General features: G+C 37.4%; 1 protein-coding gene across 1 annotated transcript in view; it reads left to right on the top strand.

The window, feature by feature from the left end:
* Window positions 1-18,935, top strand: part of CEP162 (centrosomal protein 162) — a 108,273-nt gene that overhangs the window by 56,474 nt on the left and 32,864 nt on the right. Inside the window, exons 18-21 of the mRNA XM_003258295.3 lie at window positions 980-1,085; window positions 7,482-7,608; window positions 8,820-8,983; window positions 9,803-9,907. Coding sequence (XP_003258343.2) covers window positions 980-1,085; window positions 7,482-7,608; window positions 8,820-8,983; window positions 9,803-9,907 — 502 coding nt within the window. The remainder of the gene's footprint in view (window positions 1-979; window positions 1,086-7,481; window positions 7,609-8,819; window positions 8,984-9,802; window positions 9,908-18,935) is intronic.

Below are 18,935 nucleotides of genomic sequence, written 5' to 3' on the forward strand. Positions count from 1 at the left end.
AATGCATTTACTTATGCTTTTTTTTTTTTTTTTTTTTGAGGCAGAGTCTCGCTCCATTTCCCAGGCTGGAATGCAGTGGCGTGATCTCAGCTCACTGTAAGCTCTGGCCTCCTGGGTTCATGCCATTCTCCTGCCTCAGCCTCCCGAGTAGCTGGGACTACAGGTGCCCGCCACCACGCCTGGCTAATTTTTTGTATTTTTGGTAGAGACAGGGTTTCACCATGTTAGCCAGGATGGTCTCGATCTCCTGACCTCGTGATCCACCCACCTCAGGCTCCCAAAGTGCTGGGATTACAGGTGTGAGCCACCGTGCCTGGCCTACTTATGCCTTTTTTCCCAAATGTTTCAGTAAAGTTATTTTAAAATATCTTTATCTTGTACTACTTGGCTTCTAAAAGAAGATCTATCCCAGGATCCAAATTTGAAGCTCTAAATTAACTTTCAGAATTAAATAAATGGTTTCTTTAGTACATTAGGGTTAAATGATCTTATGTGGAATCCAAAACTCCTTCTATAATATCTCTGGATTAACAGGATAATTGAATCTAAGGTCCAGATATTAGGCTGTATTTGGTTTTGTTTGTTAGTTTCCATGTATGAGACTGGTGACTCTCAGAAAAGATTCTAGAACAATATGACAATGAGTGCATTAACAACCCCACAGAAAAATGCAGCGCGTCTTTGTGGACCGTGAATTTTTTTCCTCTGAGAATTGGGAATTAATATTTTTATATTATAAATAAACCAATAATCTTAGGTTTCAGTTCTTTTAGAATAAATATAAGCATTTCCCTTAAAGTATATTTCTCTTTTAGTGTGGTAGTATTTTAATCTTTAGATTAAATGAAAATTTTACCTTCGTTTATGCATATAGTTTCAATGCATGTTAGTTTTTCATTTTTAAGAATTGAATATTTTCTACTGAAAGGAGCACCTGGTAAGAAAGAAAAACAAACTTTTTATTTTCAAAATAAATCAGAGAACAGATGCACAAAAGTCGTTTTCTGTCTCAAGTAGTTGAAGATTCAGAGCCCACAAGAAACCAGAATTTTACAGATCTGTTAGCAGAACTACGGATGGCACAGGTAAGTTGCATAACGATTTTGACTATTAGGGATAATAAAGATTTTATAAAAATCCCCATTTTTATAAAAATTTTTATTAAAAAATTACATAGAAATGTATTAAGAAATCTATAAACTTCATACCATTTAAAATTTAGGGAGAAATATCTTAAATTAGCGTATAGTATACACGTGACCTTAGTGTAGAGGAAACATTATAATCCTGTTTTTAGATGTCATTGTCTTTATGATTCAGCCTCTCATCAGGCATTTGTCACATTTCAGGCCCATTTATCATGGAGCCATATCAGAGGCATGATTTTATTTAGGACATGTATACCTTATTTCAAACAAATTTCTTATTTGAAAGCATACAGCCTAAATAGTGTTATTTGGAGATAATTGTTTACCTTTAAAAGTTAGTAGCTTTCTACCTGTCTTCTGAAGTAGACTGTGCACTTCTAGAGAGCAGAGACTGTATCTTACAAGTATTTATATCCCACATACCTAGCATAAAGTTGAAATGCAATGCTGTTCCATAACTTTTTTATGTTTATTAAATTGTATTGTAAAGAATATGGCCTAGAGTTTTCTAAAGCAGTATTTATCCATAGGAGGAGTTTGGGAATTTAAGGCAGGGTAGTTCTAGTTTAAGCAGAAGTAATTCATGCACTGCATGATTTTTATCATCCCTGTCCCTAAGAGCTATGTGCTTATAGCACCCACCAGTCATTTTAACAATTAAAACCACTCTGCCACATTTCCAAACATGGCCCATGGAATATAGTTACTTCCTCCCACCCCTCTGAGAATCGTAGCACTAAACTAAAAAGCCCTTCCAATCTATTTCAGTGATTATGTAAATTAGAAAAATTCCAGTTATTTTTTAATAGTAATTTACCATGCAAAGTTAGGTTACATAGAAATAGAAACATACCATAGTTAATAAATGTAACAGGGTTTTGTAGTATATAAAATACAGCTTTACATATGAATCCATTATAGGAAACTTCCTTTGGTTGCATGTGTATGTAGGAAGGCAGATAGGTAGAAAGGTAAATGAATGATTGGACGACCCCTCCTTTTCAGTGGGCCTCAAAAATAGCAAGCTAAAGCAGAAATTAATGTTACCATATTTTATGAAGGCTTGGGGGAACAAAGTAAGGTTTCAAGCATAGCATTAGCATTAGTTCCAAAGGCTGTTGTTTTTACCTTTAAAAGTCCTGTTTCGAGCATATTTTAATGACAAAAAATTTGAAAACTCCCACTAACAACACCAAAAGATACTGGAAAAAAGATATAATAAATATCTTGTAAATGGTTAACCATGCTCTCAAGAAAGTAAGGGAGATCTTTAGAAGCCAAAAGTAAGGAGGGATAAAAAGATAGCAGTAAGTTTAGTAATCAAGAAACCTGAGCTTTAACAGCAAAGTGTAGACAGGATACCATTCAAGGACCACATCATTCACTAAAATAGTAGATTAGGAAAAAAGAAGCTGAGATGTCAAGGAAGCTTTTCTGTCTTAACTTGGTCTGTGGGTGGGGAGAGGTAAAAAGTCTCCTCTGCACATACTTTAATGGTTGTTCAATGTAAATGGTACCTCTTCTGCCTCATTTGTGTTTAGTATTTGAATTGACACTACCTTGCAATGCTCAAACTAAAAAAGTAACATAAACATTAGTTCTGAGTCAGTGGTAACCTCTGGTAGATTTAGAAGAAACAAATGCAAAACAATTCTTAGAAGTATACACCCTTTAATGCAGTCCACACAGTATTCCCGCAGATAAAATCCAGCTGATGATGTGCTCACAATGCAAAATTACAAAACCTAGAGAAACAGCCCACCATCAGCAGGATTAGAACCCCAATAGAATTATTGAATAGAGGCTATAAAATAAACAGACTTAAAGTGGTTAAATATACAAAATAAATGAGAAAGTATGCAAAAAGAACAAAACAGGCTAGGCAAATTCAAACGAACATTAAACAGAGCTGCGGGAATGATATATGCCGGAAATTAAGAAAGTAGAATGAAGTAGATGATCATAAACAACTAAGAAAAGCATTAAACTGAAAGACCAATTTAAAGGAACTCGGAGTGAAACAGAAAAATAGAGAAATGTAAAATATCAGAAATATTAAGAAATATGAGATGCCCTAATGCACATTTAAATGTTTTAATAGGTAATGGCCGAGGATTCTCTAGAAGTGGTAAAAGGTGAATTCTCAAATTTAGGAAGCACAGTAAGTCCCACTCAACATAAATGAGTAAAAATCCACATTTAATCCCATCATTTTGAAGCTACCAAAGTCGGGGTAGCCTAAAAGAAATCAGGAAAAAAAAAAAAAAAAAAAGGTGTTAGTTTAGTTTAAAATAATAGTAAAAATTATTTGGGAATTTTTTGTGCACATACTGCAAGATAGAATGTAAACATACCTTTATTTTCATTTACTTTGGTATTCTTAAATAGTTTTAGAGCAAAAATTATTTAACTGGAATAAATCTACAAAATAATCATGTCAAGTATATTTGTGTATAGTCTATACCTTAAAAATTAGTGCAATTAGTATATTCTTAAAATGTCAGTTGGTTATAAAGTATGGGTGGACATGTAATAAAAGATAAGTTCCTGAGCCCTTCCCTTTTAGTATCCCAGGATTGGGGTGGAGAATGGGGCTGACTACAACTCATTTAATCAGACAGCCTTTATTGAACACCTGCCATATACCAGGCACTCATCCAAGCATTGGAAATACAGTAGGTAAATAAGACAGAGACAGACCTTGCTCACCAGGAACATATGTTCTAGTGAAGAAGACGAACACCAGATACACAAGTAAATAATTACAGATAGGAGTGCTTTGAAGAAAATGAAAATAGAGACTAATGGGTGATGAGTTAGAGGTAAGGCGGCATTTAATAGTGTGGACAGGAAAGCTCTCTCTGAGAAAGAGATGTCTGAGTTGAGAGCTGAAGAGGAGGAACAGCCAGCCATGCAAAGATTCAGGCTTCAAGCCAGAGGGAAGAGCAAATGCAAAAGCCCTGAGTTTGTTACCTTCCAGAAGCTAGAGGCCTTCGAAGCATAAGTGAGTAAAGACAAGAGCGGCAGAGGCCTCTCTGAATGTCTGCACGGTAACTTATGAGAGAGGAAAAGTACTTGTCAGCCAGAAGCCTCTGGCTCACAGGTTTAACATGGGGCATACTCACTTTCTTGAAGGTGTGGCGATTCCTCAAGGATCTAGAACTAGAAAAATCATTTGACTCCGCAATCCCATTACTGGTAATACCAAAGATAAAATCATTCTACATAAAAAGATGCAACGTATGTTATGCAGCACTATTACAATAGCAAAGACTGCAAAACCAAATCCAATGAAGAGGATAAAAAAATGGACATAACACCAGAATACTATCACATAAAAAAAATGAATCATGTCTTGCAGGCCATGAGAAGTGGAAACATATTCTTACAAATAAACAGAAAAAAATCAAACACTGCATTCTCACTCATAAGTGGGAGCTGAAGAATGAAAACATGACACAGGGAGGGGAACGTCATTTTCTCTGTCCCTGGAAATATGCAAGCCTGGAGTGGACATCCATTGAGTGATGGCATGATTAAACTTAAGATGTTTACAGTTCTTTGAATTCTAAAATACTGTAATTCCATGAAGTAGACACTGATAGAGAACTTTTCTAAATTGATTGAACTAATTAAGCAACAGGTTTTTTCAGAAAGAGCATTCAGCAACTTCTAGATTAATTTTAGTTTCAGGGCTCTCCTGAAAGGACATCTACAGAAGATTAAACAATGAAATGATACAGTTAAATCTGCAGTGCAGCTAGAAACTAAGATTATACAATGCTTTACAAATGCTCTTATTTTCTAAGTCTGAATTTTAAATTGTAAGATAGTGTAAAACAGAGTTTGTAAGAACTTGTCATTTTGAAACTTAAATACCGAGTTGACTGCTGTTGAGTCCAGAAATTTCATAAGTTCAGTTTAGCCTACATTTATCTAATACATGCCATGCAGTTAGTACCATAAAGTAAACAAGTAGTACTAAATCAGTCTTGGTCCCCGTAGAGCCTTCAGCCTAATAAAGAGAAGAGGTTACGTATACATGAATCAGTGTCATAGGAAACAGTAATAAATGCCATACTAGAGGTACAGCTGAAGTTTGTGGGAGACAGAAGAGGGGATTATCAGGAATAGCTTAGCTTAATTTGAAGTGAGCTTTGAAAGATAAGTATGGTTTTTGTCAAGCAGAGGAATGGGGCACAACACCTTGACCTACTGAGAGTAGTATAGAATGTAGTCCATATTGAGAATTCCATTTTTATTTTTTGATGTCCCAAGCATTTTTTATGCATTTATGATACAAAGTTTGGCAAAATAAAATCCTGCATTTTATATGTCAGGTGGTGGTGAGTGCTGTGAGAAAAAAATGAAACTGTGTGTCTGGGGGCCAGGATGGGGCTTGCTGTTTTAGATAGGGTGGTCAGGAAGGCCTTCTGGGGCTTCCTGTGAGCAGAAATCCTGATGAAGTAAAGGAGGAAACTGCCTGGCTATCTGGGTCCCAAAGCACTGCAAGCAGAAGAGACAGTGCAGACCCCTTGAGGTAGGAGTGTTCAAAACACAGCAAGGAGGTCTCCGGCTAGAATGGAATAGGTGGGGATTTATAGAAGAGGTGATCAGTCATGGGTAAAGCTGGGTTATATGACACTAAAGGTCGTGGTAAGGACTTTGAGTTAACCCTGCAAGGAGCCAGCAGAGAGTTTTCTTTTTTTTGTTTGTTTTGTTTTGTTTATTTTACTTTAAGTTCTGGGATACATGTGCTGAATGTGCAGGTTTGTTACATAGGTATACATATGCCATGGTGGTTTGCTGCCCCTATCAACCTATCATCTATGTTTTAAGCCCCACCTGCATTAGGTATTTGTCCTAATTCTCTCCTCCCCTTGCCCCTCACCCCCCAACAGGCACTCTTGTGTGACGTTCCCCTCCCTGTGTCCATGTGTTCTCATTCTTCAGCTCCCACTTATGAGTGAGAACATGCAGTGTTTGGTTTTCTGTTCCTGTGTTAGTTTGCTAAGAATGATGGTTTCCAGCTTCATCCATGGCCCTGCAAAGGACATGAATTCATTCTTTTTTATGGCTGCATAGTATTCCATGGTGTATATGTGCCACATTTTCTTTATCCAGTCTATCATTGGGCATTTGGGTTGGTTGCAAGTCTTTGCTATTGTACATAGTGCTGCAATAAACATACGTGTGCATCTGTCTTTATAGTAGAATGATTTATAATCCTTTGGGTATATACCCAGTAATGGGATTGCGGAGTCAAATGATATTTCTAGTTCTAGATCCTTGAGGAATCGCCACACTGTCTTCCACAATGTTTGAACTAATTTACACTCCCACCAACAGTGTAAAAGCATTCCTGTTTCTCCGCATCCTTGCCAGCATCTGTTGTTTCCAGACTTTTTAATGATCATCATTCTAATGGCTTGAGATGGTATCTCATTGTGGTTCTGATTTGCATTTCTCTAATGACCAGTGATGATGAGCTTTTTTTCATATGTTTGTTGGCCGCATAAATGCCGTCTTTTGAGAAGAGTCTGTCTATATCCTTCACCCACTTTTTAATGTTTTTTTTTTCTTGTAAATTTGTTTAAGTTCCTTATAGATTCTGGATATTAGTCCTTTGTCAGATGGATAAATTGCAAAAATTTCCTCCCATTCTGTAGGTTGCCTGTTCACTCTGACGATAGTGTCTTTTGCGAAGCAGAAGCTCTTTAGTTTAATTAGATCCCATTTGTCATGGTGGTGCCCGCCACCATGGTGGCGGGCACCACCATGCCTGGCTAATTTTGTATTTTTAGTGGAGATATGGTTTCACCTTGTTGGCCATACTGGTCTCGAATTCCTGACCTCAAGTGATCCGCCCACCTCGGCCTCCCAAAGTACTGGGATTACAGGCATGAGCCACCACACCTGGCCAGCAGAGAGTTTTTGACGGAGAATGACATTAATTGACTGTACAACAATTCATGTGGCTGCTGTGAGAATAGACTGTAGGGGCCAGAGGTAGAAGAGGCATACTAGTTAAGAGCTTATTACAGTAATCCAAGCAAGAGAATTCGTGGGTCATCAGTATGGTTAGTATATGGAAGAAGTTAGAACAATAGAATAAGAGGTCTTTAATGCTGTGTTAAGATAATTAGATCTGGTTAATAGGCTATTGCATGCCATTAAAAATTCTGGGGTGGGGCAGGTGGTAGTAATAACATCAGAACTAAAATTTTGAGAAAATATTTTGCAGCAGTGTTCATGATGGATTGTTTGAAAGACTATACCACAATTTACTGTGGCTGTAAAAAACTTGCTTTTATATTTCTTTTGAATATCAAGAAAGAAAAAGACAGTTTATTGGAAGACATCAAAAGACTGAAACAAGACAAACAAGCTCTTGAAGTAGACTTGGAGAAAATGAAGAAAGAGAGGGACCAAGCCAAAGATCAGATTGCTTATGTCACAGGTAAAACACTGAGCTGAAACAGTGTACCTTTATAATCATAGCTGTTCTAATGTTGAATTTAAGTAATAGAAATTGAATGGTATCATCAAAATGCTACTCCTTGAAGTGTATTGTAATTTCAGAAACATTTTTTTAAGTTAGTTATTAAAAGATGTATGAATTTGATTGGGTTTAACAGGAATAATTGCAAGACGAGAAAATCAAGAATTATTTTGGATTCATGGCATTTATGTTTGGTTGTTCACAAATCTGTCATCCTAGCTAGACTGTGACCTTCCTGAGGGCAAGGCCTGTCTTCTTTTCCCTGGGTCTGAAACTTTGTAGGCTGTTATGTATTTGCCAAGAGAATAAATGGTAGTGCGCTGGGTTTTATAAAGAACACATAGATAAATGTGGCATGGTCCCTACTACGAAAACCAAGGGGAGTAAGATAAGAATACTCGTAAGAAAAAATTACAAACAAACATGAGAGGAATTGGGATACCAAATGAGGGTTTCGGGGCAGAGTGGCATTTGTGATGGGCCTTGAAGGGTAGTGAAATTTGAAAGTGAAGGGATGGAGAGAGGCTGCGGAAGTATGTTCCATAACTTAGAGTGGCAGAACACAGGGATAGAAAGTTAGATCAGAGGAGCCCTTGTTTGCAAAAGTTAGGATCTTTCCTCTGCAGTATTATGAGCTTCAGCAGAGAAATCCATTCTGACCTGTTTGTAAGAAAATGACATTTGCTTCCCTTATCTGTAAAATATAGAGTAATAACAATAATAGTAGTATCCATTGTAAAAGTTTGTTGTAGTAAATAACATAATAAATGGTAATAAGCACTCCTGAATGTTTGTCGTTGTTACTTTTTAGTATAATTATGGGTGTTCTTCATTTTTATTATTTCTTAAATCCAACATTTATTTTCCCATGGAAACAACTTTACTTTTATAATTTTAAAAAGGTTAGTGGAAAATAATTTATCAAAAATTTCTACATAGCCAACTTTGCTATAAGGTTGACAATTTGGATTATAAACACAATCTCTTATTTCCTTTGACTAATAGATTAAGCTAGACACTGTGTTGTATATATCAGTTGTTTTATGCTTCTTATTTTTTCATAATGCTGTCATGAGATGGCATTGGTTTTCATTTAAAATCTTTTAATTTAGTTTATTTCCATATTTTGGTGAACAACAAGCAGGTTATTGAGTTACTTTATCTTATAGGTGAGAAATTATATGAAATAAAAATTTTAGAAGAAACACATAAACAAGAAATCAGTCGTCTGCAAAAAAGATTACAGTGGTATGCTGAAAATCAGGAACTTCTGGATAAAGATGCACTTCGGCTTAGAGAAGCAAATGAGGAAATTGAGAAGCTCAAACTTGAGGTAACAGATCATTTCAGAATGTATTTCTTCTCCAGATGAATCCTTTTGTCCGTAATATCCGTTCTATATAACCTTTTGTCATTGCATCATTACTCTGAACTATTAATTAAGATCGGTGGTTTGCTTTTAGATATATAGTCTATTTTAAATTAGACTGAGAATAAATATAAGCTCCTTATCGCAACCTGTCAGGCCCCCGTGGGGTCCGAACCCTGCCTGCCTCTTCAGTGTCATCGGGTACCACACTCCTCTCAGTCACTCTTCTCCAGCCACATCAGAGCTCCTCTGATTCTTGAACATGCTGGACTCATTCCACTTGTTTTCTTGGCCTGGAATACTCTAGCTTCAGTTCTTTTTTGTCTCACTCCTCCTTCTTGTTCTTCTTGGCTCAAATATCTACTCTCTAGAGAAGACGTTTCCTGACTCCCTTTCCTAATGTATCTGCCAATCCCTCAACTTCTGGTTGTTTGTTCCTATCCCTTCACCTGTTTTATTTTCTTCTTAGCCCTTACCACTCTGAAGTTATTTCATTTTCCCTTTGATTTACTTTATTTAGTAGCTTATCAACTCTCTCCCTCTACTAGAGCATAAGCATCTTGGGAGCAGGGACTTAGTTTGTCTCGTTTGCCTTCCGTGTCTCCTGCCAGATCTAGGAAGTGCCTGGAACTTGGGAGGAGCTCAAAGAATTTGAGGAATTAATTCCCCAAATTTTGCTGAGGAATTAATAAATGTATGAGTGAACTAATATTATGCTTCCTCCCTGGAGCTTTTCTGTTACGTTTACATATGCTTCTTAACATGTTATTTGTTTATTGACAGATTGAGAGACTGAAAGCTGAATCTGGGAATCCATCTATTCAGCAGAAGATACGCTTAAAAGATAAAGCAGCAGATGCCAAAAAAATTCAGGATCTGGAGCGACAAGTATGTGTTCAGGGTAAATTTTCATGAGCATATTTTATATGTAGTGCATTTTGGTTTTCTCTTTTGTTTCAGGAGTTCCCACGAGATGGAGTTGACCTGGAAATTTTTGTTTTAAAGTATTTACATTAGTAAAAGTAATAACATCATTTTATATACCTACAGCTTTATAACTACATAATTTTTAGACTAATGTGCCTCATTCGTAAGATGGTAGACCTGTTGATAAAAGGTAATTTGGTATCCTAGCTCTATTAGACATCTAGGAAGAAGGAAGTAGAATTTTGAAACTCTGGATATAGAGTTAGGATTTCTCTTCCTGACCGTAGACAGCTGAGAGAGGAGTACAGGAGGGACATCCCTGAGTTGGGAGCATGCTGGTAATGCTTGGGAAATGTTACAAAACACCCTGTCAACAAAACATTCAGCTGCCCAAAGAGCTGGCCATTATCTTGAGCTCTTTCTTACAGTTCAGGCTTAGAAATACTCATTTTGTGGTCAGTGTGGGAGACCTTTAGTCATAAAGTGAAGCTTATTAAAATAAAGATTTTTTTATTTAAGTATTTGTTTTAGGAGGCAGGATTATTATTTTTTCCTTCTGTTTTTAAAACACTGTAATATAGCATTTATATTCATAACTAAATATTTTAAAACAAAATATGAATTGCCAGCCTTGTTCATAAGGGAACATGATTCTGTAGTCAAGTCATGGTACTTAGACATATGGGTATTATTCCATCATAAATCCGAAACTGTGAGGTCATTACTGGGCTGAATATTATCCCAGTTTTATGAGAAGAAGGAAAACTAAGCAAATAATTAACTGTATTACTTTTACAAGACCTATTTTTATATTAAAAGGTATGACTGGGTAGATTGGGTCAGGGCCAAGAAAGGATCAGCCAAACGTGGTATAAAGAACTAGAAATATTTGGCCAGGCGTGGTGGCTCACGCCTGCAATCCCAGCACTTTGGGGGGCCGAGGCAGGAGAATCCCATGAAGCTAGGAGTTCAAGACCAGGCTGGCCAACATGGTGAAACCCTCTCTCTACTAAAAAATAGAAAAATTAACCAGGCATGGTTTTAGCTGGACTTCGTGGTACACACCTGTAATCCTAGCTACTTGGGAGGGTGAGGCAAGAGAATCACTTGAACCTGGGAGATGGAAGTTGCAATGAGCCGAGATCGCGCCACTGTACCTCAACCTGGGTGATGGAGCGAAACTCCATCTCAAAAAAAAAAAAAAAAAAGTAAATAATTAATTTAAAAAAAGAACTAGAAATATTCTGAAGTAAGTATAGTCCAGCATTGCTTGGATTTTCTTTAGTGCTAAAGATTTAGATTAGCTAATCTAAGAAGCCATCCAGAAGTGGGAGAGAAAAAAGACCAAAAGAGCTACTTCTTTATAACTTATTTTAAGAGAAACTACGTAGAATTGAATCCATATTGGCAAGAGATATACCACTTTATAAAAGTAACCTCCCTTTGGTATTAATACTTTTATTAAACATTAGTTCATCATCTTATATTTTTCTAAAATAGTTATCTATATAGTTGGATTGCTACATGTACATTTCAGATCGTATTTATTTAGTTTCCATGAGCATTTCTATCCTGATATTTTAAACCTTAACACATATTTTTTAATCAAGGTATATCACAATATATTCAGAATAATTATGATTAGTCTATTCTTTAATAGACTAAGTATGAATTATCTATTTTTAAATAGAATATAAGTAAAAATGGGGCTAATTAGATGCATATTGTAATGAAAATTTTAGATTGTGTTTGTGCTTTTTTTATTTAATGGAATATTTCATGGTTTAATTTGCAACGAGAGTTAAAAAAAAATTTACTTTGTATACCAGACTGATATTTTTGACCAAAGATAATATTAAAAAGCAAAATTAAAGAAGATACAAATAAAATCTCATTTTTCCCAAAAAATACAGTATGTATTTCAAGATATCAAAATCAGATTGAAAATATGTCTTAAATTTTTAAATGAATACATTAATTTAAAATGTTACATTTATAAAATCTAGTTCTCTTTTTAATATATGTAGTATTGGTATGTATACATGTATTTTCATATACCTACAACTAACTCAGTTAACTAATATCAGAGGAAACAAAGCTTTGAATTTTTCGGGTGAAAGAAATGACTAATATTTGTAGATGGATAGATCCCAATTTATGATATATCAATAAATGTGTAAGCAGTTTTCACAAATGGAAATATTTATATTAACTTTGTAAATCATATGCACCTTAAATACCAAATATGAACAGGATTTTGAGCACCAGCAAACCATCTTGCCTTAGGAGATGAAATCATCATAAAAGCCAACACTTACCAAGCCCTTACTATATGCTGGGCACTCTAAGTGCTTACCAAGATGAAAGTCATTTCATCCTCAATTGTATCAACCCTTTGAAATTGCTGCTGTTACCATCCCCATCTTACCCATGACTGGTGTAAGATGGTACCTCATTGTGGTTTTAATTTGCATTTATTTGGTAATTAGTGATGTTGAGCATTTTTTCATATTTTTTGGCCACTTGTATGTCTTTTGAAAAATGTGTGTTCATGTCTTTTGCCCACTTTTTAATGGGGTTATTTAATTAAGTCCATTTGTTTATTTTTGGTTTTGTTGCATTTGCTTTTGGGGACTTGGTCATAAATCCTTTGCCTGGGACAGTGTTCAGAAGAGTTTTTCTTAGAATTTTTTCTAGGATTTTTATAGTTTCAGGTCTTAGATCTTTAATGCATCTTGAGTTTATTTTTGTATAAGGTGAGAGGTGTGAGTTCAGTTTCATTCTTTTGCACATGACAATCCATTTTTCTCAGCGCCATTTATTGAATAGGGTGTCCTTTCCCTAGTGTACATTTTTGTTGACTTCGTCCGAGATCAGTTGATTGTAGGCATGTGGCTTAATTTCTGGGTTCTCTATTCTATTCCATTGATCTATGTGTCTATTTTTATCAGTACCATACTGTTTTGGCTGCTATAGCCTTGTAGTACAATTTGAAGTCAGGTAATGTGATACCTCCAGCTTTGTTCTTTTTGCTTAGGATTGCTTTGGCTATTCGGCCTCTTTCTTGGTTCCATGGGAATTGTAGGATTGGTTTTTCTAATTCTGTAAAAAATGACTTTGGTAATTTGATAGGGATTGGATTGAATTTGTGGATTGCTTTAGTCAATATGGTCATTTTAACTATACTAATCCTTCCAGTCTATGCACGTGGGATGTTTTTCCATTTGTTTATGTCACGGTTTTCTTTTTTATTATTATTATTATTATTATTATAATGCTTCAGGTTTTAGGGTACATGTGCACAATGTGCAGGTTTGTTACATATGTATCCATGTGCCATGTTGATTTCCTGCACCCATTAACTCGTCATTTAGCATTAGGTATATCTCCTAATGCTGTCCCTCCCCCCTCCCCCAACCCCACAACAGTCCCCGGAGTGTGATGTTCCCCTTCCTGTGTCCATGAGTTCTCATTGTTCAATTCCCACCTATGAGTGAGAACATGCAGTGTTTGGTTTATTGTCCTTGCGATAGTTTACTGAGAATGATGTTTTCCAGTTTCATCCATGTCCCTACAAAGGACACGAACTCATCATTTTTTATGGCTGCATAGTATTCCATGGTGTATATGTGCCACATTTTCTTAATCCAGTCTATCGTTGTTGGACATTTGGGTTGGTTCCAACTCTTTGCTATTGTGAATAGTGCCGCAATAAACATATGAGTGCATGTGTCTTTATAGCAGCATGACTTATAGTCCTTTGGGTATATACCCAGTAATGGGATGGCTGGGTCAAATGGTATTTCTAGTTCTAGATCCCTGAGGAATCGCCACACTGACTTCCACAATGGTTGAACTAGTTTACAGTCCCACCAACAGTGTAAAAGTGTTCCTATTTCTCCACATCCTCTCCAGCACCTGTTGTTTCCTGATTTTTTAATGATGGCCATTCTAACTGGTGTGAGATGGTATCTCACTGTGGTTTTGATTTGCATTTCTCTGATGCCAGTGATGATGAGCATTTTTCATGTTTTTTTGGCTGCATAAATGTCTTCTTTTGAGAAGTGTCTGTTCATGTTCTTTGCCCACTTTTTGATGGGGTTGTTTGTTTTTTTTCTTGTAAATTTGTTTGAGTTCATTGTAGATTCTGGATATTAGCCCTTTGTCAGATGAGTAGGTTGCGAAAATTTTCTCCCATTCTGTAGGTTGCCTGTTCACTCTGATGGTAGTTTCTTTTGCTGTGCAGAAGCTCTTTAGTTTAATGAGATCCCATTTGTCAATTTTGGCTTTTGTTGCCATTGCTTTTGGTGTTTTAGACATGAAGTCCTTGTCCACGCCTATGTCCTGAATGGTATTGCCTAGGTTTTCTTGTAGGATTTTAATGGTTTTAGGTCTAACATTTAAGTCTTTAATCCATCTTGAATTAATTTTTGTATAAGGTGTAAGGGATCCAGTTTCAGCTTTCTACATATGGCTAGCCAGTTTTCCCAGCACCATTTATTAAATAGGGAATCCTTTCCCCATTTCTTGTTTTTGTCAGGTTTGTCAAAGATCTGATAGTTGAAGATATGCGGCATCATTTCTGAGGGCTCTGTTCTGTTCCATTGAGCTATGTCTCTGTTGTGGTACCAGTACCATGCTGATTTGGTTACTGTAGCCTTGTAGTATAGTTTGAAGTCAGGTAGCATGATGCCTCCAGCTTTGTTCTTTTGGCTTAGGATTGACTTGATGATGCGGGCTCTTTTTTGGTTCCATATGAACTTTAAAGTAGTTTTTTCCAATTCTGTGAAGAAAGTCATTGGTATCTTGATGGGGATGGCATTGAATCTATAAATTACCTTGGGTAGTATGGCCATTGTCACCATATTGATTCTTCCAACCCATGAGCATGGAATGTTCTTCCATTTGTTTGTATCCTCTTTTATTTCGTTGAGCAGTGGTTTGTAGTTCTCCTTGAAGAGGTCCTTCACATCCCTTGTAAGTTGGATTCCTAGGTATTTTATTCTCTTTGAAGCAATTGTGAATGGGAGTTCACTCATGATTTGGCTCTCTGTGTGTCTGTGATTGGTGTACAAGAATGCTTGTGATTTTCGTACATTGATTTTGTATCCTGAGACTTTGCTGAAGTTGCTAATCAGCTTAAGGAGATTTTGGGCTGAGACAATGGGGTTTTCTAGATATACAATCATGTCATCTGCAAACAGGGACAATTTGACTTCCTCTTTTCCTAATTGAATACCCTTTATTTCCTTCTCCTGCCTGATTGCTCTGGCCAGAACTTCCAGCACTATGTTGAATAGGAGTGGTGAGAGAGGGCATCCCTGTCTTGTGCCAGTTTTCAGAGGGAATGCTTCCAGTTTTTGCCCATTCAGTATGATATTGGCTGTGGGTTTGTCGTAGATAGCTCTTATTATTTTGAGATACGTCCCATCAATACCTAATTTATTGAGAGTTTTTAGCATGAAGTGTTGTTGAATTTTGTCAAAGGCCTTTTTTGCATCTATTGAGATAATCATGTGGTTTTTGTCTTTGGTTCTGTTTATATGCTGGATTACATTTATTGATTTGCGTATGTTGAACCATGCATCCCAGGGATGAAGCCCACTTGATTATGGTGTATAAGCTTTTCGATGTGCTGCTGGATTCAATTTGCCAGTATTTTATTGAGGATTTTTGCATCAATGTTCATCAAGGATATTGGTCTGAAATTCTCTTTTTTGTTTATGTCTCTGCCAGGCTTTGGTATCAGGACGATGCTGGCTTCATAAAATGTGTTAGGGAGGATTCCCTCTTTTTCTATCAATTGGAATAGTTTCAGAAGGAATGGTACCAGTTCCTCCTTGTAACTCTGGTAGAATTCGGCTGTGAATCCATCAGGTCCTGGACTCTTTTTGGTTGGTAAGCTATTGATTACTGCCACAATTTCAGAACCTGTTATTGGTCTATTCAGAGATTCAACTTCTTCCTGGTTTAGTCTTGGGAGGGTGTATTGGTCGAGGAATTTATCCATTTCTTCTAGATTTTCTAGTTTATTTGCATAGAGGTGTTTGTAGTATTCTTTGATGGTAGATTGTATTTCTGTGGGATCGGTGGTGATATCCCCCTTTTCATTTTTTATTGCATCTATTTGATTCTTCTCTCTTTTCTTATTAGTCTTGCTAGCAGTCTATCAATTTTGTTGATCTTTTCAAAAAACCAGCTCCTGGATTCATTAATTTTTTGAAGGGTTTTTTGTGTCTCTATTTCCTTCAGTTCTGCTCTGATTTTAGTTATTTCTAGCCTTCTGCTAGCTTTTGAATGTGTTTGCTCTTGCTTTTCTAGTTCATTTAATTGTGATGTTAGGGTGTCAATTTTGGATCTTTCCTGCTTTCTCTTGTGGGCATTTAGTGCTATAAATTTCCCTCTACACACTGCTTTGAACGTGTCCCAGAGATTCTGGTATGTTGTGTCTTTGTTCTCGTTGGTTTCAAAGAACATCTTTATTTCTGCCTTCATGTCATTACGTACCCAATAGTCATTCAGGAGCAGGTTGTTCAGTTTCCATGTAGTTGAGTGGTTTTGAGTGAGTTTCTTAATCCTGAGTTCTAGTTTGATTGCACTGTGGTCTGACAGACAGTTTGTTATAATTTCTGTTCTTTTACATTTGCTGAGGAGAGCTTTACTTCCAACTATGTGGTCAATTTTGGAATAGGTGTGGTGTGGTGCTGAAAAAAATGTATATTCTGTTGACTTGGGGTGGAGAGTTCTGTAGATGTCTATTAGGTCCACTTTGTGCAGAGCTGAGTTCAATTCCTGGATATCCTTGTTAACTTTCTGTCTCGTTGATCTGTCTAATGTTGACAGTGGGGTGTTAAAATCTCCCATTATTATTGTGTGGGAGTTTAAGTCCCTTTGTAGGTCACTCAGGACTTGCTTTATGAATCTGGGTGCTCCTGTGTTGGGTGCATATATATTTAGGATAGTTAGCTCTTCTTGTTGAATTGATCCCTTTACCATTATGTAATGGCCTTCTTTGTCTCTTTTGATCTTTGTTCATTTAAAGTCTATTTTATCAGAGACTAGGATTGCAACCTCTGCCTTTTTTTGTTTTCCATTTGCTTGATAGATCTTCCTCCATCCCTTTGTTTTGAGTCTATGTGTGTCTCTGCACGTGAGATGGGTTTCCTGAATACAGCACACTGATGGGTCCTGACTCCTTATCCAGTTTGCCAGTCTGTGTCTTTTAATCGGAGCATTTAGCCCATTTACATTTAACATTAGTATTGTTAAGTGTGAATCTGATCCTGTCATTATGATGTTAGTTGGTTATTTTGCTCGTTAGTTGATGGAGTTTCTTCCTAGCCTTGATGGTCTTTACAATTTGGCATGTTTTTGCAGTGGCTGGTACCGGTTGTTCCTTTCCATGTTTAGTGCTTCCTTCAGGAGCTCTTTTAGGGCAGGCCTGGTGGTGACAAAATCACTCAGCATTTGCTTGTCTGTAAAGTGTTTTATTTCTCCTTCCCTTATGAAGCTTAGTTTGGCTGGATATGGAATTCTGGGTTGAAAATTCTTTTCTTTAAGAATGTTGAATATCGGCCCTCACTCTCTTCTGTCTTGTAGAGTTTCTGCCCAGAGATCAGCTGTTAGTCTGATGGGCTTCCCTTTGTGGGTAACCCGACCTTAGTCTCTGGCTGCCCTTAACATTTTTTCCTTCATTTCAACTTTGGTGAATCTGACAATTATGTGTCTTGGAGTTGCTCTTCTCGAGGAGTATCTTTGTGGCGTTCTCTGTATTTCCTGAATCTGAATGTTGGCCTGCCTTGCTAGATTGGGGAAGTTCTCCTGGATAATATCTTGCAGAGTGTTTTCCAACTTGGTTCCATTCTCCCCGTCATTTTCAGGTACACCAATCAGACGTAGGTTTGGTCTTTTCACATAGTCCTAAATTTCTTGGAGGCTTTGTTCATTTCTTTTTATTCCTTTTTCTCTAAACTTCCCTTCTCTTTTCATTTCATTCATTTCATCTTCCATCAGCGATACCCTTTCTTCCAGTTGATCGCATCTGCTACTGAGGCTTCTGCAATCTTCGCATAGTTCTCGAAACTTGGCTTTCAGCTCCATCAGCTCCTTTAAGCCCTTCTCTCCATTGGTTATTCTAGCTATCCATTCGTCTAATTTTTTTTCAAAGTTTTTAACTTCTTTGCTATTATGTTGAATTTCCTCCCGTAGCTCAGAGTAGTTTGATCGTCTGAAGCCTTCTTCTCTCAACTCGTCAGAGTCATCCTCCATCCAGCTTTGTTCCGTTGCTGGTAAGGAACTGTGTTCCTTTGGAGGAGGAGAGGTGCTCTGCTTTTTAGAGTTTCCAGTTTTTCTGCTCTGTTTTTTCCCCATCTTTGTGGTTTTATCTACTTTTGGTCTTTGATGATGGTGATGTACAGATGGGTTTTTGGTGTGGATGTCCTTTCTGTTTGTTAGTTTTCCTTCTACCAGACAGGACCCTCAGCTGCAGGTCTGTTGGAGTTTACTAGAGGTCCACTCCAGACCCTGTTTGGCTGGGTGTCAGCAGTGGTGGCTGCAGAACAGCGGATTTTCGTGAGACCACAAATTCAGCTGTCTGATAGTTCCTCTGAAAGTTTTGTCTCAGAGGAGTACCGGGTGAATGATGTGTCAGTCTGTCCCTACTGGGGGGTGCCTCCCAGTTAGGCTGCTCAGGGGTGAGGGACCCACTTTAGGAGGCAGTCTGACCGTTCTCAGATCTCCAGCTGCGTGCTGGGAGAACCACTACTCTCTTCAAAGCTGTCAGTCAGACAGGGACGTTTAAGTCTCTGGAGATTCCTGCTGACTTTTTGTTTGTCTGTGGCCTGCCCCCAGAGGTGGAGCCTACAGAGGCAGGCAGGCCTCCTTGAGCTGTGGTGGGCTCCACCCAGTTCGAGCTTCCTGGCTGCTTTGTTTACCTAAGCAAGCCTGGGCAATGGTGGGTGCCCCTCCCCCAGCCTCGCTGCTGCCTTGC

Source organism: Nomascus leucogenys, chromosome 18 (genome assembly GCF_006542625.1).
Source record: "Nomascus leucogenys isolate Asia chromosome 18, Asia_NLE_v1, whole genome shotgun sequence".
NCBI classification, from domain to species: Eukaryota; Metazoa; Chordata; class Mammalia; order Primates; family Hylobatidae; genus Nomascus; species Nomascus leucogenys.